The sequence below is a fragment of the Camelus ferus genome, chromosome 16, assembly GCF_009834535.1.
Source record: "Camelus ferus isolate YT-003-E chromosome 16, BCGSAC_Cfer_1.0, whole genome shotgun sequence".
NCBI classification, from domain to species: domain Eukaryota; kingdom Metazoa; phylum Chordata; class Mammalia; order Artiodactyla; family Camelidae; genus Camelus; species Camelus ferus.
The window spans coordinates 40,979,505-41,004,905 of record NC_045711.1 but is presented as its reverse complement, the minus strand read 5'-3'; the positions used below and the strand labels follow the sequence as shown (position 1 = coordinate 41,004,905).

Sequence of the window (25,401 nt, the reverse complement as noted above, 5' to 3'; positions counted from 1 at the left end):
ATCTGTTTTACACATGGGGGTTCTATAAAGCATTTTTATTGTAGATGAGCATTCCATGGCTAAGGAAAAGTTTGAATATCTCCTGTAGTAAATGCTGGGGGAAAAGAGACAATCCCTGACAGGAGCCAACTGCCCTAGTCCTTTCATAGGAACCCCTTGTGGCTTGGGGAGGTTGCAAGGTTCTTCCTGATGGGCTTCTTCCCCAGGGCTATGGTGACAAACACATCACTCTGTACGACATCCGGGCAGAGCTAAGCTGTCGGTATAAGGACCTCCGGACAGCCTACCGCTCTCCCAACACAGAGGAAATCTTCAATATGTTGACCAAAGAAACACCAGAGACCTTCTACATTGGTAAATTCTGTTTTTCAGTGGGGGGAGGACGTAGAGGGGTGAGGGGATGCATTTATTGTACATTCAAACCAAGCAATAATTCCAACAGAATGAGGCAGGTTTGTACTGTAGGTGGGAAAGACCAGGGGAGCTTTTAAGAAGATTAGGAGTCCTGAACTGGAAGTCAAAGTTGAGTTTAAGGTCAAATATGCTTTTAACCTGCTGCTGTGGGATCTTCATGGGGTCAGTCTATGGCCTCATTTCCCCCTCATCAAATGATCTCCCTTTTCAAGGGTGTGAAGAAAATCAGTAGAGATGCTCTAAGACAGGTGTTCTGTGGGTTGGTGGGAAGGAATCACCTCTCCAGTTCTCTTAGCCTGCTCCCTGTTTTCTTCCCTTCTCTCCCCTTCCTCCAGGAAAGCTTATCATCTGCAACGTCACTGGCATTGCCCACAGGCGTCCACAGGGTGAGAGCTATGACCAGGCAATCCGCAATGATGAGACAGGGCTATGGCAGTGCCCCTTCTGTCAACAGGACAATTTCCCTGAACTCAGCGAGGTATGTGCTGCCCTGTTATCATGGTCACTGAATTTCCTTGATTGAATTGTCTCAGTGCCCTAGAAAGGAATCAAGAATGGGGATATTTTAGATCATGCTTTACCAAATAAATACACAAAGAAGGAAGAAGGCTGGAATGCACATAGGTCTAACATGACATCCTTCCGTATGCTACTCAGGATGATCTATATGCTTTCGTGGCTTAACCCTTGTTTCGCACTCTCTCAGGATCTAGCTCAACCAGATTAGAGACATGAGAACATGCATTTCTTACCTACAGAGTGGGTACAGAGTCCCTATGATAGTTAGAAGGTATCTTGTAGGCTCCCTTCAATTTTTTCTTTCTCCACACAATCTTAACAGTTTTTCCCACATTCTTCTAGACACTGTCTGTTTTTCTCATGGGCAGAACTCATAAAAACCACCCTGAAAGCTTTTTCTGGATCTTCAGATGTTACTCGATTGTAAAATAGTTTCTCAGCTTTACCAAATAGAAGAAAGTGGTAGGATTTTTCCAGGATATAAAAAAGCCAAGGGGTTCCTGGTTCACAGGAATGAGTTGTTCTAAGGAGACTGACATAGATATTTCTTAGGCCTGCTAGGTCAGAACAGAATAGGGAGGAATGGAGGAACATACAGCTGGAGGAGTTGTAGCTGGAGGAACATACAGATTAGATTAACGTAAAGGATTGATCTCATGGCCAGTGGTGCCGAACATGAGTTATGAGTCAAGAAGCAGTGAGGATGTTTAAATTCTTTGTTGCTGGGTGGCTCAGTCATTGTGTTCTCAGATCATTATGCCAGTGTCAGTGGTAAAATGAATTACAACACCCCTGGCAGCTCTCTTTTGAATGTGTGATCTCCAGAATCTTAATGAGCAGTCTCCTCTCCTGATGCCCTCTTTAGGTCTGGAACCACTTTGACAGTGGTTCATGCCCAGGCCAGGCCATCGGTGTCAAAACACGGCTAGACAATGGGGTCACGGGCTTCATCCCCACCAAATTCCTCAGTGACAAAGTGGTAAAGCGGCCAGAGGAACGAGTGAAGGTAGGTGAATGACTGGGTTGAGGTATCTAGTGCAGTTTTCAGCTGTTCAAGTCAGGCTCTCTAACTTTGGGCTGTCCTCATCGAGAGTTAGGCTCTGTTCCCAGTGGCTGCTGGTGGGGAGAGTTTCAGGAGGATTTATAACTAGTTGAGAGAAGCCAGGACCAGAAGCATCTGAATGAGTAGCTGCTTTTGTTCACTGCCTTTGTGAAATTTCATCAAGTTGCCAACCCTTTGGGAGAGGGCTCTTCCTGTGTGGGAAGCTGTGGTTTAGTCCAGCCGGCAGGAAGCAGGGCCCGCATTACATGCTGCGAAGCAGAAAGGCTGCACTCCCTTTCTGTTCTAGTATTCTCTTGGCGTTTATTATGCCAAGTTGCCATTTATTATGTACATACTAGATACCAGCGATCAACATTTGCATACGTTACCTCTAATCTCACAGCCTTACGGGGAAGGAAAATTACCTTGTCTTTTCAGAGGCATTCGAGTGCCTTTTCCAGGATCAGCAAGTTAGTAACATGGCTGGTACCAGATCTGCCAAATTCTCTGGTTCTAGTTCTGAGTATTGTGAACCTCTGAGAACTGTGGACTTAGAAAAGCTAGGGAAAGACATTCCTAATATAGGCATATGTCATTTTGTTGTGCTTTGCAGATACTATATTTTTTACAAATTGAAGGTTTGTAGCAACCCTGCATCGATCATGTCTATCAGTGCCATTTTTCTAACAGCATTTGATCACTTCGTGTCTCTGTGTCACATGTATGTGTGGTAATTCTCACAATATTTCAGCCTTTTTCACTATATTTGTTATGGTGATCTTCAGTCAGTGGTCTTTGATGTTACTGCTGCAAACAGATTAGGGCTTGCTGAAGGCTCAGATGATGGTTAGCATTTTTTAGCAATGAAGTGATTTTTAATTAATGTATGTACATTTTTCTTAAACATAATAGTATTGCACACTTAGTAGACTACAGTGTAGTGTAAACATAACGTATATATCCACTGGGAAACCCAGAAATTCTTTTGACTCACTTTATTTCGATTTTTGCTCTGTTGTGGTGATCTGAAACTGAACCTGTGATATCCCCAAGATATGCCTATAAATGAAGCTGAGAAGATTTTCAGAAGGAGAGTCATGCAGATTAACTGGTTTTTGTCACCCTTTAGACAGAAGGGCTCAAGTTAGGGATAAAATACAGAAAATGGCTATTTGTTTTCCCTCCTAAAAGGGCAGCCAGACTTCGCTCACACTGTAGGAGCAGTAATTAGGCGACGTTATGGGAGGAGGGAATAGTGCCAGTGACAGGATAGATCCCAGTAGGCTCTAGTGGGTTTTCCTGCCTATATGGGAGGCATCAGTACAGGGCATAGGCTGTAGTCTGCAGGCCAGACTCAACCCTGAACTCCTAATCTGCCATCCCGTAGCTGGCTGGCTTTGGGCAGTCACTCCACCTTTCTGCCTGGACTTTGGTTTTCTCACATATAAATAGGGCATCGGGCTAGATCATCTTTGTCCCTTCCAGCTCAAATGTTCTGTGGATCTAGGTGGGAATGACTGTTCACTGCCGCATCATGAAGATCGACATTGAGAAGTTTAGTGCAGACCTGACCTGCCGTACTTCAGACCTTATGGACAGGAACAATGAGTGGAAACTGCCCAAGGACACCTACTATGACTTTGATGCTGAAGCAGCAGACCACAAGCAGGAGGAGGACATGAAACGGAAACAGCAGCGGACCAGTGAGTGTGCCCACAGCCATGCCCATGCACCCCAGTCTTGGCAGCTCTCCCTTCGCAGGATGCACATGCTGACTGCTCAGATTCCTGATGGGAGTGACTCAGCGCTGAGGTGCACAGCCATGCCCATGCACCCCAGTCTTGGCAGCTCTCCCTTCGCAGGATGCACATGCTGACTGCTCAGATTCCTGATGGGAGTGACTCAGCGCTGAGGTGCTGAGGCCCATAGGCATCATGAAAGGGAGTCACTGGCAGGGTTGGAAGCAGGGGTCTTCTTGAGTCTAATTTTCTTTGCTGATGCACTGTGACTCTTAAAGCTTCTTTCTCTCAGCCTAGGAACCCAGGTTCACACATCCTTTTCCTCAGAGAATCCAGGCCCAGAGAGGGTGAAAGAGTTCCAGAATTCACTCATGTGTCAGAAATTAAGCCATGGCTTGTCCCATTGCTGTTGGCTCCTAGTCCCATCACCTGATTTGTACTTCTTTCCTGCTCTCTTCAGCATACATCAAGCGAGTGATTGCACACCCATCCTTCCATAATATAAATTTTAAACAAGCAGAAAAGATGATGGAGACCATGGACCAGGGTGATGTGATCATCCGACCAAGCAGCAAGGGTGAAAATCACCTGACAGTGACCTGGAAGGTCAGTGATGGCATCTACCAGCACGTGGATGTGCGGGAAGAGGGCAAAGAAAATGCCTTCAGCCTGGGAGCCACCCTGTGGATCAACAGTGAGGTAAGAGCCAACCCCTGCCCACTTCAGCATCCCCACTCCTGCTTCCAGAAACAAGCCGTTTCTGGCCACTTTCACCTTAGCAACTTGTATGCATTATATATATTTTAGCCACACAGAGCAACAAAACAGGAGGTTAGCTATGAAATGAGTAATTAAATAATCAGTTTTGTGTATTTTGTCCCTCCTTCCCTGTCCTCCAAATTTTGACACGTTGATCGCCCACTGTGGATCATGTGTATTTCCTGCAAGGCCCAAATTCACACTTCACCGCGGTGTAATACACCATATGTGCTTATAATTAATCTGTTTTTCCAGTGTAATTGGAATTGTTTTAAAAAAAACAATTTTGTTTAAAAGTTTTTTGTTTAAAAAAAACTTAAAAAAACTGTTGCAAATTACTTGTAAAAACTTGCATAATTGGAAGAAGGAAAGTGTCATCCATATCTAGATTACGGGGCCCCTGAGGAAACACAACTGTCATCCAGATTTGAGTGACGTGGCGATCAGCGTGTTAATCTAGAGAGTCCCTGGAGGAAGAGGAAAAAACACACATGCGAGCACTTGCACGCGTGTACGCGCGCACATACATCAAATTTCTCTGTCCTCTTTTCAGTGAAGAGAAATTTTATGAAGCTCCCTATTGTTCCCAAGACCGGGGGAGTATTAAAGTTATGATTTAAAGGGTTTTGTGTCTTGTTAGCTAATACATCTGGCATGACTCAGACAGATGGATAAGTCGAGGGGACTTCGCAGCAGAGTAAAGCTATAGCAGGGCTAGGAAGTTCCTCGCCTCCCATGGGTTCTGTTCTGAGTGGATGTGATGAAAGGCTGAGTCTTGGCCCTGGATATGACACATGGGATCTTTACCTTCTTCCCACAGGAATTTGAAGACTTGGATGAGATTGTTGCCCGCTATGTCCAGCCTATGGCATCCTTTGCCCGGGACCTTCTGAACCACAAGTATTATCAGGACTGCAGTGGTGGGGACCGTAAGGTGAGCCCAGGGCCCTGTGAGGGTTGACACCTCCCAGTCACTTAAGGATGTATGGTTTCCCTTCAGTGTAGGGGATGCTCAGCTGATGAAGGAGGTGTGCATCATGTGTGAGCCAGACACTGTATACCAAGCATGCTGCTATCCCAACCTCTCCCCCTCATTCTACCCCCAGAAATTAGAGGAGCTGCTCATCAAAACTAAGAAGGAGAAGCCCACCTTCATTCCCTATTTCATCTGTGCCTGCAAGGAACTGCCCGGCAAGTTCCTACTGGGATACCAGCCCCGGGGTAAACCCAGGTGAGCACTGGTGCTGAGAAGGTGCTGCCGCTGGGGTTCACAGATAGGCTAGCAGGGGAGTTAGAGGCCCCCAGAACAGTACTCTCTCTGGTTCTGCTTGACTGCCTTTCTCCTCTTATCTGTTTAGAGTGGAGGTGGAGGTTGGAGGTGGGGAAAGAGGGTGATGATTTAGAGGCAAGAATGAATAAGAAAGGCGCTATAATCAACCTCGTAAAAAGGAGTTCCATTCGCCTCTTCTCCCTCCCAAGGAGTGACACAAATCACCACTCTTCCCACCTGACTGGCGAAGATGGGGGCCAGCACGCCAGACTCTCCTTTCCACTTTGTTTCACCCTCACCAGGGCCTTTGGCACATGGTGGCTCACTGTTGCCATGGTGAGCCTGTGCTGAAGGGGGTTAGGTCAGGAGAGTATCTCTCCATCCAGTCGTCAGCCCGCTCTGCTCCCTTCTGTGTGTGGCTGACAGGCTGACCTTCCTGGGTGTTCCTTTATCCGAGTCCCTCCAGTGCTCACCCTGCATTGGACAAAGTCCAGTTTTCTTAGACCTGTTTTCTTTGTGTCTGTTACCCAGACTGACAGCTATATGGGCCTTCTCTGCTCCCACATCCTCGCCTTGGCCATTGCCAGCGCCTGTGCATTTCTGCTCTTAGTCCTGTACTGCCTGCACATGATCACAGCGTAGACTCTATTAGGAGGGGCTCAGAGGCCAGATGATAAGAGGCTCTGGACTCCGGACCCTGTACCGTCTGGGGCACTTCTGGAATATTGTGTTCATTTCTGAGAAGCCTTTTCTGACTCACCAGCATGCTTCCAGGAGGTGGCAGCCAGGGCCATGTAGGGGCTGGAAGCTGTCCCATGAGGAACAGTTGAAAAAAAGGGACGTTTAACCAGGAGCAGAAGCAACGTGATAACTTCCTGTGGAAAAGGGCACAAACTTCTTATGATGCAGAGTGAACAACACTTGGGTAGAAGATTTAAGAAGCAGGTTTCAGTTAATATGAGTGAGAATGTTGCCATGCTTAGCTTTGGCTATTGGCTGTTGACAGCTACCTTTATTGAGCACAGCCCATTTTAAGTGTTTTGTTAAGTGCTTTATATGCTGTCACCTTTATTCGTCATACTCACTGTAAAAGTTTAAGTGCGGTTACCTCATTGTACAAGTGAAGCTGAGACTCGGGTTTAAAGTCACGTAGATGGTGAGTGTCATAGCCAAAACTGGAAGTAGACCTGGGTCTGAACACAGAGCCCATCTCTTGCCTACTCTCTGCTCTGGCTAAGTGTTGAATAAGGGCAGACCAACCACCTTCGAGAGGCACTTCCAGATTCCAGCTCATGGGGATTTGGCTTTGCTGCCCTGGGAGACCTCTCCCAACCCTGACACTCTATGACCTCAGTGTTGCCCTCACATGCAGTGTGCTGCCATCATACTGCAGCCCAGGAGGTGGCCCAGCCCCGAGCAAGCCTTCTTCTGGCAGCCTATACATAGCACACCAGGGGCTGCTGACTCCTGGCCCTACCTGTGCCCTGCTGCACACTCCTCACCTCACCAGAGTGCAGCCTCCTCTTACAGGGACAGGGACTGGCTCTTTTATCTCTCCTTTCCGCCAGCACCCAGTGTGGCTACTTTACATGGTGGAGATCTGCTCTGGCCACTCGCTTACAGCTGGCCACGGGTGATATCTGATGCATGTTTCCTTCCAAAATCCCAGGATAGAATATGTAACGGTGACTCCAGAAGGATTCCGGTACCGGGGCCAAATCTTCCCAACCGTGAATGGACTTTTCAGATGGTTTAAGGATCATTACCAGGATCCTGTACCAGGTGAGTTCTTCTGTCTCTGACTTCTGGAGTATGGTTGAAGTACCACCTAAGTCCTGAATCAAAATAATCACTAGACTTCTGTAGGAGGGGTTGAGGCCTAGGCTGTCATTGTAGCTGTCTTAACCCCTCCATCCTTCTGGCGTCAGAAAGATCCTCCATCCACTCTGCTTGTACAGCTCCCTTCTCTCCACCCACCTCAGTACCTTCTCCAGCCCCCTAAGTTGTAAAACCAGAACTAGGTTTCTGAAGAGATGTCAGTAACTTGGGCCGTTTTGTACAGGCATCACCCCCAGTAGCAGCAGCAGGACCCGGACACCTGCTTCTATCAATGCTACCCCAGCCAACATCAACCTTGCAGGTAAGGAGTTCATGCCAGGGACTGGGGATCAGAGGGCTGGAGCTAGAACGACTTTTGCCTTTAACGTACCTATCTCCCGCCTCTGTGTGCTTGCAGATCTGACACGGGCTGTGAACGCCCTGCCCCAGAACATGACCTCACAGATGTTCAGTGCCATCGCTGCCGTGACAGGCCAAGGCCAGAACCCTAATGCCACCCCAGCCCAGTGGGCTTCCAGCCAGTATGGCTATGGTGGCAGTGGAGGGGGCAGCAGCGCTTACCACGTACGTGGCTTGTGGAGGAAGCTCCCTGCAGAGGGTGGGGATGGCTGAAAGGGAAAAGTCATCCTTTACCAACCTGTGTCCATAGACTAGCCTCTGCAGTACCCACCGGGAGGGTATTCATATGCAGATGGGGCTGCCACAGCATTAGGAACTGTCTCCAACAGATGTTCCCTTTCCTCAGGCTTATTTGAAGGGAAAGGGAATAAGAGAAATTCTGACCTTTCTACAGAGTCAGGATCTTTGGAACCCTCAAGTCACTAGAAACCTCAAGTGGTCAGCAGTGGTGGGCCCTATTGTTTTTGCCAGGTCCCAGCCCTGGCCTACCTCTGCTGCTCAGAACCACACACTGCTCATGAGAGGGTCAGCTGCAAAGCTCTGTTTGGACCCCAACTTTCAGCTTGCCAGAAATTCACAGGAAGGTCAAATAAGCGCAAAACCCATCCCCTTTCAACTGTTCCCCCTTCTCCAGGTGTTCCCAACACCAGCCCAGCAGCCAGTGGCCACACCACTAATGACCCCCAGCTACTCCTACACAACCCCAAGCCAGCCCATCACGACCCCGCAGTACCACCAGCTACAGGCCAGCACCACCCCACAGTCTGCCCAGGCCCAGCCCCAGCCCTCCTCCAGCTCCCGGCAACGGCAGCAGCAGCCAAAGTAAGTATGCTGATGGTGGCATGGAACAGGTTCTTGGGTATGAGGTCCATTTCTGCAAGAGAGGATGCTCACCGGTGGCTGGTGTGAAGCCATCCTTGTGGGAAGCCCCAGAGAGTCCCAGTCTCAAAGACTACTTCCTCCCAGGTCCAACAGCCATGCAGCCATCGACTGGGGGAAGATGGCAGAGCAGTGGCTGCAGGAGAAGGAGGCAGAACGGCGGAAACAGAAGCAGCGGCTGACGCCTCGGCCCTCCCCCAGCCCTATGATCGAAAGCACCCCCATGTCTATTGCTGGCGATGCCACCCCACTCCTGGACGAGATGGATCGGTAGGGGGCCTGCTCCTAGGACTCTGGTTACCTCTGAGGCTGGGAAAGGCCTGGCTGCCCATTGCCTCACTCCCTGCCCCTCCTTTTCTGTCCATAAAGTGGCGTGAATTGACGTTCTCTTTGGTGGTCAGCCTGGATGGGTGACAGGCTGGATGGCCTTGCAAACTTGAGCTCATTGTACGCTAGGCGACAATACTCCCACTTCAGGCCCTCACGGACCACCTGTCCTGGGACCAGGCTGGGAGGGGAGTGTGGCAGGGAGGAAGAAGAGGAAGATGAGAATGAGAGTGGAACAGTTTTGTATTCTACTCCCTACAAGCCATTTTGAGCTTCTGCCCTCACCTGACTCTGGGCTATGATGGGGCACCAAGCTCAGCACATGAGTCTCCCCTGGCTCTTGTGGGGAGAGGGATGCTATTTATTCACTTTGGGACAGGAGGGAGAGGAGGGAAAGTATTTTTGACCCTGATGCCAACAGCTTGGGTGGCTGTCAAAGGAGGATGGCAGAGGACATGGGAGCAGTGCTAACCTGCCCAGCCCCCACCTGGCTGCCCTCACCCCCTGCTGCCACCGCTTCCTGCCTGTCATTTGAATAAACAGTGTTTCTACAGAGCATTTTGAAAAGCCTCTCTCTCTCCAGCTCTTGAAGGGTAGCTTTCAAAGCAGTGTTTGGAGTTCTGAGGGCTCCCTTGACTCCCTCTTCCGGGACATCAGAGGCAATGACTTATAGAGGATCAGGTGGCTCCTGCATCAGACTGCCTGAGGTCACATCCCTGCTCCACTTCCCAGCCCTGTGACCTTGAGCGAACTCCTGTTGTTTCTAAGCCAAGCTTTCTCATCTGTAAAACGGAGATGGTGATACCTACCTCAGCAGGGCTGCTGTGAGGACTAAGATAGAAGTGTGTGAAGTGGTAAGCCCAGTGCTTGGGACCTGCTGTTTATAATAACAGTCACACACAGCCACCCCATCCACTGTGTCTGCTCATCTTCTCTGGCACATGGAAGAAAGGCCACAAGTCAATCTGCGTTTCTCCACTTGAATCCATGCACCTCTCTCCTTTGTGCTGGCTGGGCCTTAGCCTCTGACAGTACCTCTACGTGAGTCTGCCCCAGGATGGGCCACACACATAGCCTCGGCAAAGGACGCTGGAATGTTGCAGGGAAGGCCGGTCCCCTGGCACTAGTCCCTTCTGCCAGCCCCACTGCCTCTTCTGTTCTGGTCTCCTGATCTCACTGTGTTTCTTCACAAGGGCTTCCTCTGACAACTTTGCCTATCAGTGCTATGAAAGTAAGGGTTCCCCCTCCGTTTCTTCTGGGGCTCATCAGAGAAGTCAGAAAAGGCCTCTGCTGCCCGAACTTGGTGAGTTCTCCACCTTGCTGTTCTTCATTCAAGATCTCTCTGGTTGTTTGTTGGCAAGTGTTGGGGGAAGGGGCTGGCCTTCTCCCAGGAACTCAGTTCTGTTCCCTTCAGTACAAAAGGTCTAGAAGGGCCTAGCAGAAGCAGGGCCACACCAGCTGGGAAGATCATATACCCTTTGATGCCACCAGCACCTTCCCCAGGGAAATGCCAGGCACAGTGGCACAGACTGGGTTAAAAGTTTCAATTTATTAGGGGTATTACTGCAGACAGAACTGCCTGTTCCCAACTGGATTTCAGACTCATCTCCCAATTGACAGGAAGCTTCTTTCCCACCTCACCCAGATGCGCTCTTCTGCCCTGGGCCTAGGATGTTACAAAGAAACAGGCTGTGCCCCTCCTATGTCTTTCCACCTGCCTTCTGAGATGGATTGCCCTCCAGAAACCCCAGCAGCCCCTTAGCCCCTTGGTTCCAGCTCTGCCCAGAGCCCTCCCCCCCCCACCCCCAGAAGGAGCCAGGTTGGAGGGAGAGAGAAGCAGGGGGTCAGCTATAGGCTTGATTGCATTTATTCTTCACCCTGGCTTCAACTGAGATTGGGGTTTGATGCTGGGGGAGATTTCCTCTTGTTGACCTTCTTGGCCGGCGAGGTCTTCATCCCAGGCTTCTTGGCCTTGTTACTGTTCTCTCTCTTCCTGGGCGATGATGACTCCACAATATCCTCGCTGGAGGGTTCCTCCCGGCCAGGATCATTGTAACTGTCCTCACTTTCCAGGTCTGGCCGGCTGTCTGGGCTGGACTCTGACATCCTGGCCAGCTCTCTTGGACTTAACGATCGTATCAAGTCTGGAGGTGATTCTGATTTAACCAGGCTTTTCTTCTTAGTTAACTTGCTCTTCTTGACTTTTTTCTTCAGCTTTGCCTTTTCGTCCATCTCCTCCTCCTTGTCTTTCTCTTTTTCTTTTTTCTTCTTTACCTTCTTGATCACCTTGTTGCCCTGGGACTTCCCTGTGGGGCTTTCAGAACGCCAGATGGTGATGGGAGCTGCTGAGTCAAGGGTGCCAGTGACCATGCCCATGCCTGTGTCGGTGGGTGTGGTGGTGGGCCCCACCTGGGTCGGGATGGGAGGCTTGCTTTCTTCCTCCTCCTCCTCCTCCTCTTCCTCTTCTTCATTGAGGTCATCTGCGCCACACTCATGGTGGATGGGATGGTGGATCACTGCCACGGAGATAGGCCTGTAGCTTTTGCACCTGGGAGGGAGGAGGACAGGGAAAGACGGTTGACAGAGAGTGGGGGGGCAAGTGCCCCATAGTGCCACCGTCAGCCTGCCGACACTCACCAGCCATAACAGAACTGCTCCACACACTCTTCCTCTGGGATGAGCTCAAAGCAAGGGGACTGGATGGTGTTGAAACAGGCTGAGCCCACATCTCGGGAGCAGGTTGGGCCCACATCTTGGGAGCTGCTATTTATCTTCTCTGAGCAGTCCTTCAGCCTGCCACACAGGGGACTCAGCCTGGTTCCTATGACTCCATGACTCCCCAGGGGCCCAGAGCAAGAAGCTGAGGGACAACGGGCTTCCACAGGGCTCAGCCCAGACTGCCAAAAGACCTCCCCATGGCTGTTGTAGCAAAGACACGTTTATAAAGCTGGGGCTGGGCTGGCAGTGCCAGGTCAAAGCCAGAGTGGGGAACCAAAGTGAAAATTTGCCCCTGGCTCTGCCCAGGAGTCTCCTAGGCTGTAGGTTTCCCAAGGAGTAGGCCCTTACCTAGAATCACAGTCGCAGTGGCTGACAGAGTGCAGGTGCAGGTTGTAGTGGCCATAGTCAGAGGTGAAGGGATGGATGATGTGCCCGGTGCACTTTTTATGTTTCCAGCAGCACCTGTCAGTGTCCTTGAATTCACCTGAGCAGGTAGGAGTCTGGGTCATACCCAGGCAGTAGCAGCAACACACCTGGGTCTTCCCACGGCTCAAACTAAAGGCTTCACTAGTTCACCTGCTACCACCTCTGCCCTCCCTGACACCTGTTTCTACTGCTGAGTAGTAGTAACTCAGCCCAGTAGTCGGTCCCTCTCAGGACTCCCCTCTCCCCAGTCCACTGCGTTAATCTGCCTGCCCCTCCTCAGACTCACCAAGGTCCTCATCAAGTCCCCCTTGCTGCCCTGGGACACCTTCCTCTTGCTCTTCCCTGCCTTCTGTGGGAGCCTACCTTCCCAGGGCCCTCCACAGACTCCCGCCAGCCCCTCACCCGGCTGTTCAGAGTTGTCACCTACCCCACGGCACAGAGTGCCTGGGAGGGGATGGCTCTCTTGCTATGGCAGAGGGGAACACCACTTCAGAGTCCCCAGTGATTAAAGCCAGCAGAAGCAGCAACATCCTCAGCTCCTATGCCTGTCCTGCATAGGCCCAGGAGGCCTGTATCTGACCCCTCACAGCCTCTGGAGCCACTCCAGCCCCCAGGCCTGCTGCAGCCTGCCAGCTCAAGTCTGGAGGGGAGCACGTCATGCTCCTTGGCTTCTCCTCCTGACTCTTCCTTCCCCTTTCCCTCCTCCTCTCTTCTCCAAGCCTCTTCTCCTTCTGACACCTTTCTCTCACTTCTTTCCCCTTTCCTAGGCTCTCTATTGATTCTTTCCCTACTCTTTACTCATCAAGTTTCCGTTCCCCATCCATTCTCCCTAGTTCCTAGAGCCACAGACTTGAACAGCCCACCCCTTGTAGGTAGCACAGATACTGTGTCCCCTTTCCCAGGGCACAGGGGAGAAGCTGCTGGGGAGAGGGTTTAGGATTAGGGGAAAGCCTGGAGAAAGTTTCCTACCTCTGCTCAGTTGAATACAAGCCCTGGACACATACTGGCGTTTCCCAGCCTCCACCCCCACTGTCTCACCTCTGATCTTGCCTATAGCTTCAGTGTACCAATGGCTCTCCCCTCGGACCACCATCTAAAAGCCCACGTAGTGACTCCTTGTGCCCAAAGTGTCATCAAGGCAGAAAGAACAAGGCACCATCCTGCAGGTTCCCCTGAGTCTGGCCCCACCCAGTCTGAGGAGGAAGGGCACTCATGGGTTCCAGGGCAGCCTGGCTTGAGGTACTATGGCTGACTGACTCCCTCCAAACAGGCCAGGGGGATTGTGCATTTATCCAGCCTCTACAAGGGGTGAAACTGGGGCAAGACCTCATACTGGCCACCAGGAGTTAACTCACGCTGGTGGCAGGGCAGGGTGGTGTTAGTCCAGGTGGCCTTAAAGTACTTGAGAGATGAGACAGATCTGAGCCTTCCCCACATTCCTCCTCCTCCCTTCCCTTCTCCCTGCCCAGCTGTGAAGGGTCTGGGTTCCCCCTACACCCCTGACCCTCCCCCTTTCCTCCCTTTCTCCATCCCAGGGAAATAAGAGGCAGAAGGAGTCCTGCATGTGAGGCAGGACCTTGGAACACCACTACCACCACCTCGGGTTTCTTCAGCACTGCTGAACTGGGGCAAAGGGCAGCAGAGTGGCAAGTGCCCTGAACTTGTAGTCAGACAGGCCTGATTTCAAGTCAATCTGGGTAACCTAGGACAAGTTACATGACTTCTCTGAGCCTTCATTTCCTTATTCACAAAATAGGGATGGTGGTAATATCTATTTTGCAGGGTTGTTGGGAGGGCTCAGTTCACCTATGTCAAAGATATTTGTGTACCATAAACTGCCATACAGAGGAAAGGAGTGATTGTGGCCTCCAGGGAGGGCCGCTCTCTGGTGTGAGAAGGGTTGTGGGTGGAGCAGCTGGGTAACCCCTTCAGGACCAAACACTTCCCTCCGTCCCAGGTGAGGAGTGTGGGGGCCTCTGGGGCCAGAGATCCCCTGGACCCACCTTCAGAGGAGAAGGTAGATGTATCAGTGCTCGAAGCCACACCAGCCAACAGATGTCCTCTCTCCCAGCTGGGTAACCTGTTTATATCTGAGAGAGCACAGAGTGGTAGCAGCAGCAGCCCCCTCCCCATGCCATTCATTCAAAACACATTTCCTGAGAAGCTCAAGGTGTCAGGCCTCAGGAGATGCAGAGATGAAAAGAACACAACAGTCCTCACTGGGGGAGGGGATGAGGAGGGGGACCCAGAAGAGGTATGTGCAACAGTGGGTGACAGTAGTGTGAAGCAGACACAGACAGGGAGGGAATGGTGGGAAGAGCTATGGGAGGAGGGAACAAGGATGAGATGGGGGATGGGGGTGGTCAGGAAAGATTTCTCAGAAGCAGCGTAAGAGGAACTGACTCGGCGTTAAGTAATGAATAGGCGTTAGCCAGGGTCTAGGCAAGCAGGGACAGTCCCAGGAATTGTCCCAGGGTGTGTGGAGCCTGGTCAGAGAGTGTCCCCAAACAAAACTCCTAACAGGACAGCAGCTCCATCAGAACTACACTGTAGAATCCGCCACTTTCCTTCTCTTCCTACAATTAGCCTCATCCTTTCGGGTATTGGAGCTGAGACCTGCTTAAGGAAGGTAGCTGACTGCTTGAGGACTTCAGCTAGGCCTCCTACAGGTCTCTGGTCAGCTCCTTCTGTTTTCCACAGTACAGTAAGTATTCAAAATTAATGGAATGAATGAATGAAACTCCAAGCACTTCCCTGGAAACTCCTACCCTGCTGCTGTTCCTCTCAGCACATCATTTCACTAGCATTATCTGTGGCTGCTTCTACCCTCATCAACTCTCCTCGAGCCTGGGGAAGTGTCCTTCCTTCTGCCCAAGTACCTGAACTCTAGGTCCCAGAAAGAATTCTCACCTTCCCCCTCTTTAATGTTTTTGGGTTTTTGTTTTCCTACAGGCTATTAACATCTTTAAACAAAACACTCTATGAACTCTGTTTCTCCCTCTGCCACTTCATATCCCACCCTCTTCCTTTTCAGTCCAAATTTACTCACTCACTCATTTAACAGACAGATTGGATAGCTTCACTAGGCACCAGTGAAGGAGGCCCAGTCCCTACCTTCAGTGAGTTCAGAGTTTCTACCTCTCTTTCCTATTCCAGCCACCTACAGCATGACCCTGTATCAGAATAGCCCAGGCAAAGGCCACCAGTGAGCTAACAGCCAAACCCAGTGGCCTTCTTTTTGTCTCATCTCACTTGACCCTGCTGACCAATCTTTTTCTTCTGCAAACTGTTTCTTTGGCTCCCGTGACAGATCTCTCATCTCTCTCTTCCTTCTCTGACTAGCTCTTTAGTTCTTTCTTGACTCCTCTGTTCTCCCCTCTTCCTCTGTTGTACCCTTTAAATTGGTGATTACCAGGGTTCTGTCTTTGGCTTCATTCTCCAAAGTCTCTACAGGCTTACCTTGGATAATGTTATCCACTTCCATGGTTTCAACATCCACTAATAAAATGACACAAAGGTGGGTCTCCAATCCAGACTGCTTTCCTGAGGATGAAGCCAGTGTCCTCTTGGACATTCCAAAAACATCAGACCAGCATGTTCCACATTAACCCACCATCTTCTCCCTATCTTCCATGAACCACCTCCTCTTGTGTCTTCCATTTTCAGAGAGTAACAGGCACCTCAGCTAGAAATCTAGGGATCATCCTTTCCCTCACTTCTCACCAAGAAGTCTTGCCATGCCTACCTGCCTCCACATCTGCCTCTATCTTGGTTAGGACTTTCCTTCATTATCCTTGACGGAGACAACTGGCATGGCCTCCTGCCTGGCCTCCCTGACTTCTGTCTCACTAGGCCCATCCAGTCCTCACAATACACCAAACTGAGTTTTCTAGAATCCCAACTGGTCCACCTCTTTAATAGCATTCCACTGCCTTCAGGACAAAGTGTAAACTCCTTATCATGACATAATTGGCCCCCAGGACCCGGGTCCTGGTTCCTTCCTCAATTATAAGTTCCTCCCACCCATCGCTCCTCTCATCCTTCCATTCCTTCTCTTCTGTCTCCCACTCCCCAGGAACACCTGATCATCTTGGAAAGAACAATGCTATCCAAATAGAATTGGTCACACATCTTTTGCCCCTTTACTCTGCACCATGGTACTTCATGCGTTTATAGCAACTTGAGAACAAGGCTTATATTTCATCTGTCTCTGTGTCTGCAGATCCTGAGACATGGAAAATGCTCAGTAAATGTTGGTTGATTGAATGAATACATGAATAGAATAGAATAAAGTCTGTATTGGAGCCACAAATAAACCCTGGCATTGGAGGGTTCAAACCTGGGGACTTCTCTAGGAAAAGAAAATTGACCCTGGATGAGCATCTTCCCAAAGTCAGGCACTGTGCTGGGTTCTTAAAATATGCCTTTGATTCTAAATCATCAACCCAGCCCATCCTGTGGATGGGGACACAGAGACTCAGGATAAGTAACTTGTCCAAGGACACAAGTTAATAGATGGCGGTAGGATTCAAATTCAGTTTTCTTGGCTCCATAGTCTGTGCTCTTTCAGCCCTGTCTACTTGCAGTTCCTATCCAAAACCTGTCCTGCCAATTATTACTTCCCACTACACCTGCTTTTCAACTCTAACATAGCCAATTCGTCACCCTCTGGCTTTACTCAGTCCTTACTCCACAGCCTCTCTTATCCAGCCTGGACCCTAAGGTCAGGCCAGAGCAGCATGATCCAGGGTCAGGATTCAAACTCTGCTTGCTCTCTGCAGAGTCATCATGGAAGAGGCTAATAAGCAGGGTCCACTGACTAACTTCCCCCCTACACCCCCAAGAATCTTTGACAATCATAACTTTGCCAAGGGGAGAGATTTAGTAACTCAGATCTGAGGGAGGCAATCTGCCCTAGTTTCACGACAGGAGAGCTCTAACTGAAGCAGCAGTCTAGAGCTCCTGCAGCAGAAGTGATTGAAGTTGGACACTAGGGGGACTTTATTATGAATAAGAGTGATAGCTTAAAAGGAAGAAGGAGGCTTGTGGTCTCTTTCTCAACAGGGCATTAATCGGGGCACAGGGACCTAACTCAAAACTCACAGGTGATGCTCATTTGTAAGGAATCCTTCCAGTCTTCAGGGCTGCGGAGCTCCCCCTGCCCTTGCGGCACAGGGGGTGGGGTTCCAGGTTGGGCACCCCAGCAGCTGAATAGGGGAGGAAGGGAGGGAGGAAGGGACAAAGGAAGGGAGTAACTTAGAAAGGGGAGGGAAGAGTAGGGAACAAGGCAGGGCAGCTCCGATCTCCTTGGAAATTCCGCCCTGGCCCCGCCCACATCTGGAGGCGATTGTGATGTCACGTATGGAAACTCCAGACTACTTCCTGCCCTCAAAGTCAATGGAACCGCCCGCTGCAGCCTCGGTGACTTAATCACCGGACCATGGGCTCCAGCCTAGGCCCGCACGTCTTGGGCAGCGGCTCAGGCTCCTGGTTGTGGCACAGAGACGCCTTCCAGCCTTACAACCAGGGTCCACCGGACAACCCCAGCGGAACCCGCAGGCGGTTCTCCAGGACTTCAGGACCCTAGTCCTCAATCATTGGTCCACGGCTCGACGTGAGCCCGCCCCCAGATCCTAACTCCGCCCCTGTCAGCCCTTGGCCCCGCCTCCTTCGTCGATCTCTCAGGTTCCACACCCTCCTTGTGTCCTCAAGCCAGCCCCCGTACCACGCCCCCTCCTTACCCGTGCTGCTCTCGTCCCACGAGCTGGCATTGTCCTCAGTTTTTTCCTTGGTCCACCTTTCAATCCTCAGTGTCGTCCTGACCCACATCGCTCTCAGCCCAGTTCTTCGTCTCTACAAGACTCTTCCTCGCAGAAGTCCAACCCTGAACCTCAGCTTGACGGAGTCCACCATAAACCCCAATCTCAGCTTCGCCCCAGTTCAGCCCTTAGCTCCGCCTCATGCTTGCCCAGTCCCTCCCCTCCCCCTGCTCTAGGCTGCGTTGTTTTAGCCCAGGTCAGAACTTCAACCGCGCTCTTCATCCGGGGCCTCCCAGCTCCTTCCGGGCCCCTCCCTCTTTGTCCTACTTTAACCTTGGCACCTCCCCTTTATCTCAGGCCTAAACTTGAGCTCGGCCGCTCAGGCCCAGCCCTTACTCCATCCCTGGTTCCTTTCCAGATCTGCTCCCAGCTTACTCCTACCCCTAGACCCTAGCCCCGCCCCTAACCCCGTTCTTAGCCCCGCCCCAGGCATTCTCTCAACCTCACACTTCGGGCTGCTCCTGGCCCCTCCCAATCCTTCGGAACCCAGCCACTACCCTTAGCCCCGCCCCCAATCTACCCTCTGTCCCATGCCCGCCCGCCTGGGAAGCAACTGCCTACAAACTCCAACCCGCCATCCCAGTTCTTCCAATGTCCCTCCTGCCCAGGCGGGAGGCCAGGCTCGCTCTCTTTCTCCCCGCCTGCCTGCCCCTCCACTGAAGCCCATCGGATAAAGACGTTATATGGGCTCCCAGCCTCTCTGTGGCGCCTACTCCCAGTGCCCCCTCTTAGATTGCTCTCCTAGCCCCCTGTCCCAGAGACAATACTGCCCAATAAAGATGTCAACAAAGAAATAAAGAGTCTTGGTCAATCTTCCCCCAAAAGTTATTATAATAGTTCAGGTTTTCGAGCTTTTTCTATGTACTTTATTAGTTAGTACTTTATTTCGATCATACAACCTCATGTCGTTTTATCTCCATTGGCTTGCCCCATGCTGGGAGCAGGGCCAGCCACATGCATAGTAACCTACTATACACTTCCCTCACACCACACACTCTTGGAGGGAAAAGGATGGTGTTTAAACTTTGTGTTCTCCAGAGTCATGAAGGGCCTCTCCTTCTGCTGCTCTGCGTGATCCCAGCTTTCACCTTCCTCTAGACCCAACAGCCTGAGTGGATAGGACTACCATCCAGACCCTCTTACCCACTGTAGCTTTTGAGAGCTCTAGGAACAGCAGGAGAGGGGAAGCCAGGAGAAGGGGGAGTGTGCAGAAAAGCAAGCCCTTCCAGGACAGAGTAGCAGGTAAGAGTGGAACCAATGGACAGAACACTTGCCAACTGAGAACCAGGATCTCTGTTCTCATCTTGATCCTCCATGGCTCCCAGGATGACACCCACCACATGTGTCCCTCCAATGTTGGCTCAGATGTCTGAGATACTTTCAGCCAAACTCTGGCTCTGGGTCAGATGTCAACAATGAGGCAGGTTCTTGGTCACTCTTCCCTCAAATTGTTATAATAGTTAAGGCTTTTGAGATCTTCCTATGTACGTGTTAGTGCTTTATCTTATTTCACCCAAGAAACCTCATCAGTATTAGCCTCATTTTACAGATGAGGAAACTGAAGCACAGAGGGTGAGTAATATGCCTGAATGTTCCAGGATGGACAGCAAGGATTCAAATGCAGGTCCTCCTGACTCAGCACATCTTTTTTTTTTTTTTTTTTTTGAGACAAAAATGTCATTTCTTATTTGCTTTAAAATATAAAAAGAAACTACTTATGATTTTATGTTTATATCACTAATATAGTTAGATGTATCAGCACATCTTCTGAGTAAAAGCCCTGCCCCTACCATCTGGTGAACCCCAAAAAGCACTGAAAATTCAATCACTTCTCACTGTGTTCCCCTCAGAGAAGTATTTTTTAAAGGGAAGGCAAGAGGTGAAAAAAGGAAAAATATTATCTAATGGTGGAAATTTGGTTATAAGTACCAAGTAGGGGGACCCACTTGGGGGGGGGGAGGGACCAAAGGAAAGGGCTAAGATCTCAAAGATCATTCAGATGCACCCAGTGAGGGTCCATAGCATCCCCTCAAACATTATCCCTGAGTTTCCAGCCTACCTGAGGCCTGCCCAGCAGCCAGGAATGGCCAGAATTGCAGCAGAAGACTCCAGTCCCAAGATTACCATACAGCTGTGCCCATTCCACATCCCTCACCCCCCATAAAGGACTCCAGCCCTCAACCTGCTAATAACAGAGATTTTAATGCATAAGGCACAGTGTAAGGCTGGGACCATTAAGCATCCTCATACTCAAAGGGCCCAGCAGACTGAGCAAGAGAAGTAGAGCCCACCTCCCCCACACTAGGCACCCTGGAGAGCCCCTGGAGGAGAGGGGCATCCAGTCTTTGGCACAGTGCCTGGGGGCAGTAAAAGTGACTAGCATGGTCCCAGCTACCCCTCTGGGGATACTGCCACCAAGGGGCAGCTCTTTGGTCTGGAAAAACAGTCAGTGCAAATGTTCAGGGGTTGAGCTCTGGGGGAGTCAAGAGGACACAATGCCCCAAGGCTGGGCAGTCTCTGGACAGTCCTCTCACCCTTCATGGGCAGCATGTGGGCTTCTTCTTGCTGGCAGTTAGGTAGAGGTTGCTGTCATCACTGTTGATGCCTGAAGAAGAGTGGGAAATATGTGAGGCAGGGATTGGAGGGTCCTTGTGCTCTCTGCCACCCTCATCCAGGCAGGCACTCACGGACAACATCCCCAATGCGCCGGGACCCCGATTTCTCCAGCTCAGCCAGAACATTGGCCTCAAAGGTTAGTGCTGCCACACGGAAGAAGAATTCCCGGACGTTTTCACCTGACACAGGGAGCAGATAGGTGCTCAGAGCATTTCCAGGCCTGGGATCAATGGGCAAAGTTGGAGGTGTAGGAGTGAGAGGCAACATAGACAGGAATGCCACAGAAGGTCGGAGGCCTCTGACTCACCAGTGAGAGATGAGACTGCCCAGTACTCGGCCTTCATCTCTTGGGCCACCTTGAGTGCGTCTTTCTCCATCAGCACATACTGAGCAGGAGTCTGAAGGAAAGTCAGAGTCAGGTGCTGAGGGTGGGGTTCCCCTCACCAAGGCGGGAAGTCCCCCCACTGGCACACTCACACTCAGATCCTTCTTGGAACCCACGAGGAAGAGAAGCACACTGGAAGGGTCATTCTCCTTGAGAGCATCAGCTAACCACTGCCTGCCATAGACGGTGGACCACAGACAGTGAGGGATGAGGGAGATGGCCAGGCTCTCCTGCTGATACTCGTATGCCCGATTACCCGGTGCTCTTTGGTCCTGGATGCATTCTTGTTCCCTACCATGCCCCCAACCCCCCTCTTTTCTGAACCCTCTCCTCCCCAGAGTCCCCATTATAGCTCAGCATCCCCACGTACTTGGTATGTTCTAGGGAGGCCACATCATTCAGGTTGAAGACAATGATGATGGCTGGAAGAGTGGCAGAAACAACCCCAGGTTGTTGGGATCATTTCCACAATCCTCCCCCAGCCCTAGATGAGAGACCAGGTGCACCCAACCAGCCCATTTCACCCAGACCCATACCTTGAGCTCCTCGGTAGTAAGTCGATGCAATGCATTTGAACCTCTCCTGTCCCGCGGTATCCCAGCTGGAAGGAAGGAAGGGGGAAACACAGGTTTATATGGGGCAGGGGGGTGGTGATGGCTGAGGTGGAATATAGGTGCTGGGGGAAGGAACAGTGGGAAGGGGCAGAGGAAGAACTCACAGCTGCAGACTGAAGGGGACGCCCAAAACCTCAAATCGTTCCATCTCAAAGTCCACTCCAATGGTGGCTTTGTAGTTCTTATCAAAAGTGTCTTTGCAGAACCTGAGGGGGCACCAGATGCTCTTGGCCCTAGCCCAGCCTACCTGGCTAGGCCTGGCCCCACCCTGCCCACCCCAATCCAGCTCCATTCCAGGAAACTCTTACCTATTTATGAGACAAGTCTTCCCCACTGACAGGTCCCCCACCACAATGACCTTGGAGATCTTAAATCTGCTGACACAAGAGTGAGCAGTAAGAGTGAGCACTAGCTGTTTCACCCAGAGGAGTCCAAATGCTCCCTATATAGTAGGTCCACAAAGTTAGGTGCACCCAGGCTGAGGTTACCATAGACACCAGGCCTGGACAGATGTGCTGGAGAGGAGTGTTTTGTGCTTCAGTATCAGAGAGACATGAATTTGAATTCCAGCTCTCACACTTACTAGCTGTGTGACTTAGGACACATTTCTTAATCTCTCTGAGCCTCAGTTACAACATTTGTTAACTGGGGATTTAACATATATTTTACTGGGTTGTTGCAAAGGTTAAAATGAGATAAATGTCCTATATTCTGAGATATAGCCCCCCCACACACACAATTTTAACAACTCTGAAATCAGATACATCTTAAAAGTGAAGATGTTTTCCATTTAATAACGGACAATAACAGTACCCAACATACAGCTTGGGACACAGTAAATGCTCAGTTAATGGTGGCCAACTTTTATAACTACTACTTTCTTTTTTTTTCCACCTACAATGGGACTCAACCCTCTAGGCAATACCACTTGCCCTGGAGTCCAGATAGATGGTATGTGGGAAGCTGAGTTGGTGACCACACCCTCGTGTTGGACACCTTCTCAGTGTCAGAAATTAAACTGCCACCCTTCTACCCCACCCCATCTCAGAGCACTCTCCACAACCTTGTTGGAAGAAAGGGAAGAACACAGGGGCATGAAAAGGGGAAATAACCACATAGCTGGTAGAGGCTGAAATGGAGCCCCAAGTTGTTGACTCTGTACCCTTGCTTTGACTACAGCTTTTCTGGGACTTCCTTTCTTTATTCCGGGTGTCTCTAACTCACCCCACGGTGCCTGTCCGGTGCTCCCGGCAGGCGCAGGTGACGCGGGGGTGGAAGTCTTTGTGCACGTGCAAAGCGGCCTCCTTCCTCAGGCACTGAAAGGGATAGAAGAGAATGGGACTCACCCATTCCTGGCCCTAGTCCAGATGCCCAGCAGCCCGGGGCGGGGGTGGGGAGGGGACCACCCAGAAGCAGCAGGCCTAGCTGGGCAGCAGGGCTGGGCCCAAGCTTCTAACCCGTCTGGTGCCTCCTTCTCCCCGCCCACACCCACCGCAGCCAGAAGCCCGACGTGGCCCTGGCGCCAACCTACCTGGGGCAGCTCCGCCAGGACGCGGTCCCTCCGCACCGGCGCCAGAATGTTCATCTTGCCTGCGGCCTTGCGGGGAGCCCTGAGAAGGCGCTGAGGCCTGATCCGCCCCAGCGATCCGGGCCCGCGGAGACCCGACAATCACCCGCGACCGAGGGGTCCCGACTATAACTCGGGGCCACGGAGAACCTGCGGGAGCCCGTGGCCTCGGGGATGCTACGACCACCGCGGGCCACGGGGATGAGACAGTCACCTGGGGCCGAGGTGAACCCACAATCACTCGGGCCCGGGGTGTCCCGAAGACGACTCGGGGTCGGGGAGACCCCTCGGCCGCCAAATGCGGGCGGGGAGTCCCGTCTGGAGGCACCCGGGTCCTCGAAGACCCTACAATAACTCGGGGTCGGATAGTTCCTACAATAACTCGAGGCCGTGGAGACCCGACGACAACTCGGGGTTGAGGCGACCCCACCATAACAGAGAGGTCCGGGGGGGCGCGGCGCGGCCCCGCCACTCGGGGTCAGTGTGGGCAGGGACCGCGCAGCAAGGCCGGTGGACTGCTGGAGGAGGGGGCGAGGGACCCAGACCACTGCAGGGCCTCGCGTCACACTCGGCTCTCTCTCGGCGAGTGCTGTAACTTGATCCCCGGAAATTCCTGGAGAAGGGCCGCCCCCCGCCCCTCTCCCAGCAGCTCCCTGCCTCGCAGCCAGCCCCGGCCTCCCCCTCCTCTCCTCCCTCCGGCGCTGCCCCAGCTCAGGCTCCCCCGCCCGACGCCTCACCGGGGACCAGGATCGCCCCCACCCAGGCTGGAACCTGCCAAGATGGGGATCCATCCCCCAGGTCGCCCTCCTCTGCACCGCCGGTGCCGAGCGGCGCGTCCATTGGGACCCTTACCCAGACGAATTGGTGATGGGGAATCGGTGGCTGTTGCGCAGCATCTAGCTGTGCCAGGAACCAGCGGGAGGGGAAAGAGGGAGAGAAGGGGCTCTAGGAGAGGCGGCGCTTCCCTCAACTCCAGGGCCAGGACGTGACTCACAGGGTCTGCCCCCGCTCGCCCTTCTACCCTGGGGGGTGGTGGGAGAGAGCTTAGAGGGAGTACTAGGGTCGGAACGAAGTGCTCACCAAGGAGAGAGATGTCCGAACTCCAGTGCCTTTTCCTCCTAGGCTGCCCTGTAGATTGAATTGTTGGAGGGCCAAAAACCAAGCTGCCTCCCTCAATGGAGGATAAAAGAGGGCTAGGGGAACCGAGAATTCCGCCCTTCGAAGAGTTCACTGCTCTGGGACATGGGGACGCCCCACCAGTGTGGGCGTTCTTCGCTCTGTCCCCACTGGAAATCTCCATCCCCTCAAGGACAACTTTTCCTTTTCGCAGTCTGCAAGATAGAAGAGGGGATAGCACATAACAAATCTCATCTTCAAAGGGGAACCCTGATTCCAAGAGGGGAGGGAGATGGCAGAAAGGCCGTGTGGGTGTGGGGAAAGCACAGAGAAGCAAACCTGAGATTTACTAAACTTTGCTCTGCGTCAGGAACTGAATTTGAGGATGTAAAGATGCCTGGAGCAAGGCAGGGAAGACTACTTAAAGGGAGGGGACTGTGAATGAAAGTATTCACAAGAAGAGCGAATCCTGGAGAAATCTGTGCCCTAGGTGTTTGGAATATCTGTTGAATCTCTTCATGAGAAATCACATGAAATAGGGAAAACGCATGAAATCTGCCACTGGTACGAGGGACAGATGTGACCACCACCCACCTTCTCTGACACTTTGCTCCTCTCCTCCGCCTGACTTTTTTCTTCCCCGGAATCACTGTGTTATTAATAAGCCGTCCCCTCTTTCGACCTCAGTTTCCACAGATGTTGTCTGAGGGAGTTGGACTGCACAAATTCTGCTCTACCGTTCTAGAATTTTGCTTTACTCTACCTGAGCCAAGCTAACTACAGTATATTAATTCCAGTTTGCAGTGTTACTGTCTCTTGGAACTGTAATCCTCTTCCCTTAAGTTGCTCAAGATGCGAAACACTCAGGATCAGATCCGCGCAGTAGCGGACTACTTCATCTACCCGCCGCAGCAAATAAACACGTGTCGCAAAAAAACTACAACACCCGTGAA

General features: G+C 51.5%; 3 protein-coding genes and 1 long non-coding RNA gene across 19 annotated transcripts in view; 1 reads left to right on the top strand and 3 right to left on the bottom strand.

The window, feature by feature from the left end:
- The window catches only part of SUPT6H (SPT6 homolog, histone chaperone and transcription elongation factor), a 29,256-nt gene extending 19,511 nt beyond the window's left edge, over window positions 1-9,745 (top strand). The window contains exons 26-37 of the mRNA XM_014559461.2: window positions 207-354; window positions 750-892; window positions 1,799-1,939; window positions 3,483-3,678; window positions 4,175-4,413; window positions 5,294-5,407; window positions 5,580-5,704; window positions 7,413-7,525; window positions 7,806-7,883; window positions 7,980-8,146; window positions 8,616-8,803; window positions 8,948-9,745. Coding sequence (XP_014414947.1) covers window positions 207-354; window positions 750-892; window positions 1,799-1,939; window positions 3,483-3,678; window positions 4,175-4,413; window positions 5,294-5,407; window positions 5,580-5,704; window positions 7,413-7,525; window positions 7,806-7,883; window positions 7,980-8,146; window positions 8,616-8,803; window positions 8,948-9,134 — 1,839 coding nt within the window. The 3' untranslated portion in view covers window positions 9,135-9,745. The remainder of the gene's footprint in view (window positions 1-206; window positions 355-749; window positions 893-1,798; window positions 1,940-3,482; window positions 3,679-4,174; window positions 4,414-5,293; window positions 5,408-5,579; window positions 5,705-7,412; window positions 7,526-7,805; window positions 7,884-7,979; window positions 8,147-8,615; window positions 8,804-8,947) is intronic.
- On the bottom strand, window positions 348-10,626 carry LOC116656807. Its single transcript, XR_004311789.1, has 2 exons — window positions 9,997-10,626; window positions 348-951 (listed from the first exon to the last, which is right to left on the bottom strand). It is a non-coding gene; the product is annotated as an uncharacterized LOC116656807 (long non-coding RNA).
- Window positions 10,627-11,031: 405 nt separating this feature from the next.
- PROCA1 (protein interacting with cyclin A1) lies at window positions 11,032-18,526 on the bottom strand. Of its 14 annotated transcripts, none has more exons than XM_032457617.1 (6): window positions 18,073-18,526; window positions 17,435-17,538; window positions 14,335-14,421; window positions 12,254-12,389; window positions 11,825-12,106; window positions 11,032-11,735 (listed from the first exon to the last, which is right to left on the bottom strand). In XM_032457617.1, the coding sequence occupies exons 2-6, from the start codon at window positions 17,445-17,447 to the stop codon at window positions 11,072-11,074; spliced, it is 1,182 nt and encodes a 393-aa protein (XP_032313508.1). In that variant the 5' UTR covers window positions 17,448-17,538; window positions 18,073-18,526; the 3' UTR covers window positions 11,032-11,071. The 14 variants fall into 14 exon arrangements, with proteins under 14 accessions (XP_032313508.1, XP_032313512.1, XP_032313502.1 ...); XM_032457621.1 differs by having other exon boundaries at window positions 11,825-11,980; XM_032457611.1 differs by lacking the exon at window positions 17,435-17,538 and adding an exon at window positions 15,791-15,896.
- A 1,803-nt stretch (window positions 18,527-20,329) lies between these two features.
- Window positions 20,330-24,546, bottom strand: RAB34 (RAB34, member RAS oncogene family). Of its 3 annotated transcripts, none has more exons than XM_032457624.1 (11): window positions 24,413-24,546; window positions 23,297-23,509; window positions 22,990-23,081; window positions 22,074-22,139; window positions 21,870-21,971; window positions 21,688-21,752; window positions 21,522-21,573; window positions 21,244-21,325; window positions 21,074-21,164; window positions 20,838-20,945; window positions 20,330-20,755 (listed from the first exon to the last, which is right to left on the bottom strand). In XM_032457624.1, exons 2-11 carry the CDS (start codon window positions 23,348-23,350, stop codon window positions 20,688-20,690), a joined length of 780 nt encoding a protein of 259 aa, XP_032313515.1. In that variant the 5' UTR covers window positions 23,351-23,509; window positions 24,413-24,546; the 3' UTR covers window positions 20,330-20,687. The 3 variants fall into 3 exon arrangements, with proteins under 3 accessions (XP_032313515.1, XP_006184998.1, XP_014415013.1); XM_006184936.2 differs by lacking the exon at window positions 24,413-24,546 and adding an exon at window positions 24,185-24,318; XM_014559527.2 differs by lacking the exons at window positions 20,330-20,755; window positions 24,413-24,546 and adding an exon at window positions 24,185-24,318 and having other exon boundaries at window positions 20,846-20,986.
- Window positions 24,547-25,401: the final 855 nt, after the last annotated feature.

Excerpts from the sequence above, each read along its gene's own strand:
- PROCA1 (XM_032457610.1), bottom strand. The coding sequence starts at position 18,160 with ATGTGGGTCAGGACGACACTGAGGATTGAAAGGTGGACCAAGGAAAAA. Across the intron at positions 15,875-18,072 it reads GTGGGACGAGAGCAGCACGG|GAAAGCAGTCTGGATTGGAG; the intron begins GTAAGGAGGGGG and ends CTTCATCCTCAG. Across the intron at positions 12,107-12,253 it reads CACTGCGACTGTGATTCTAG|CCATGGGGAGGTCTTTTGGC; the intron begins GTAAGGGCCTAC and ends TTGCTACAACAG.
- RAB34 (XM_032457624.1), bottom strand. The coding sequence starts at position 23,350 with ATGAACATTCTGGCGCCGGTGCGGAGGGACCGCGTCCTGGCGGAGCTG. Across the intron at positions 21,972-22,073 it reads AAGACTTGTCTCATAAATAG|GTTCTGCAAAGACACTTTTG; the intron begins GTAAGAGTTTCC and ends GTGCCCCCTCAG. Across the intron at positions 20,756-20,837 it reads GCGCATTGGGGATGTTGTCC|GCATCAACAGTGATGACAGC; the intron begins GTGAGTGCCTGC and ends ACTCTTCTTCAG.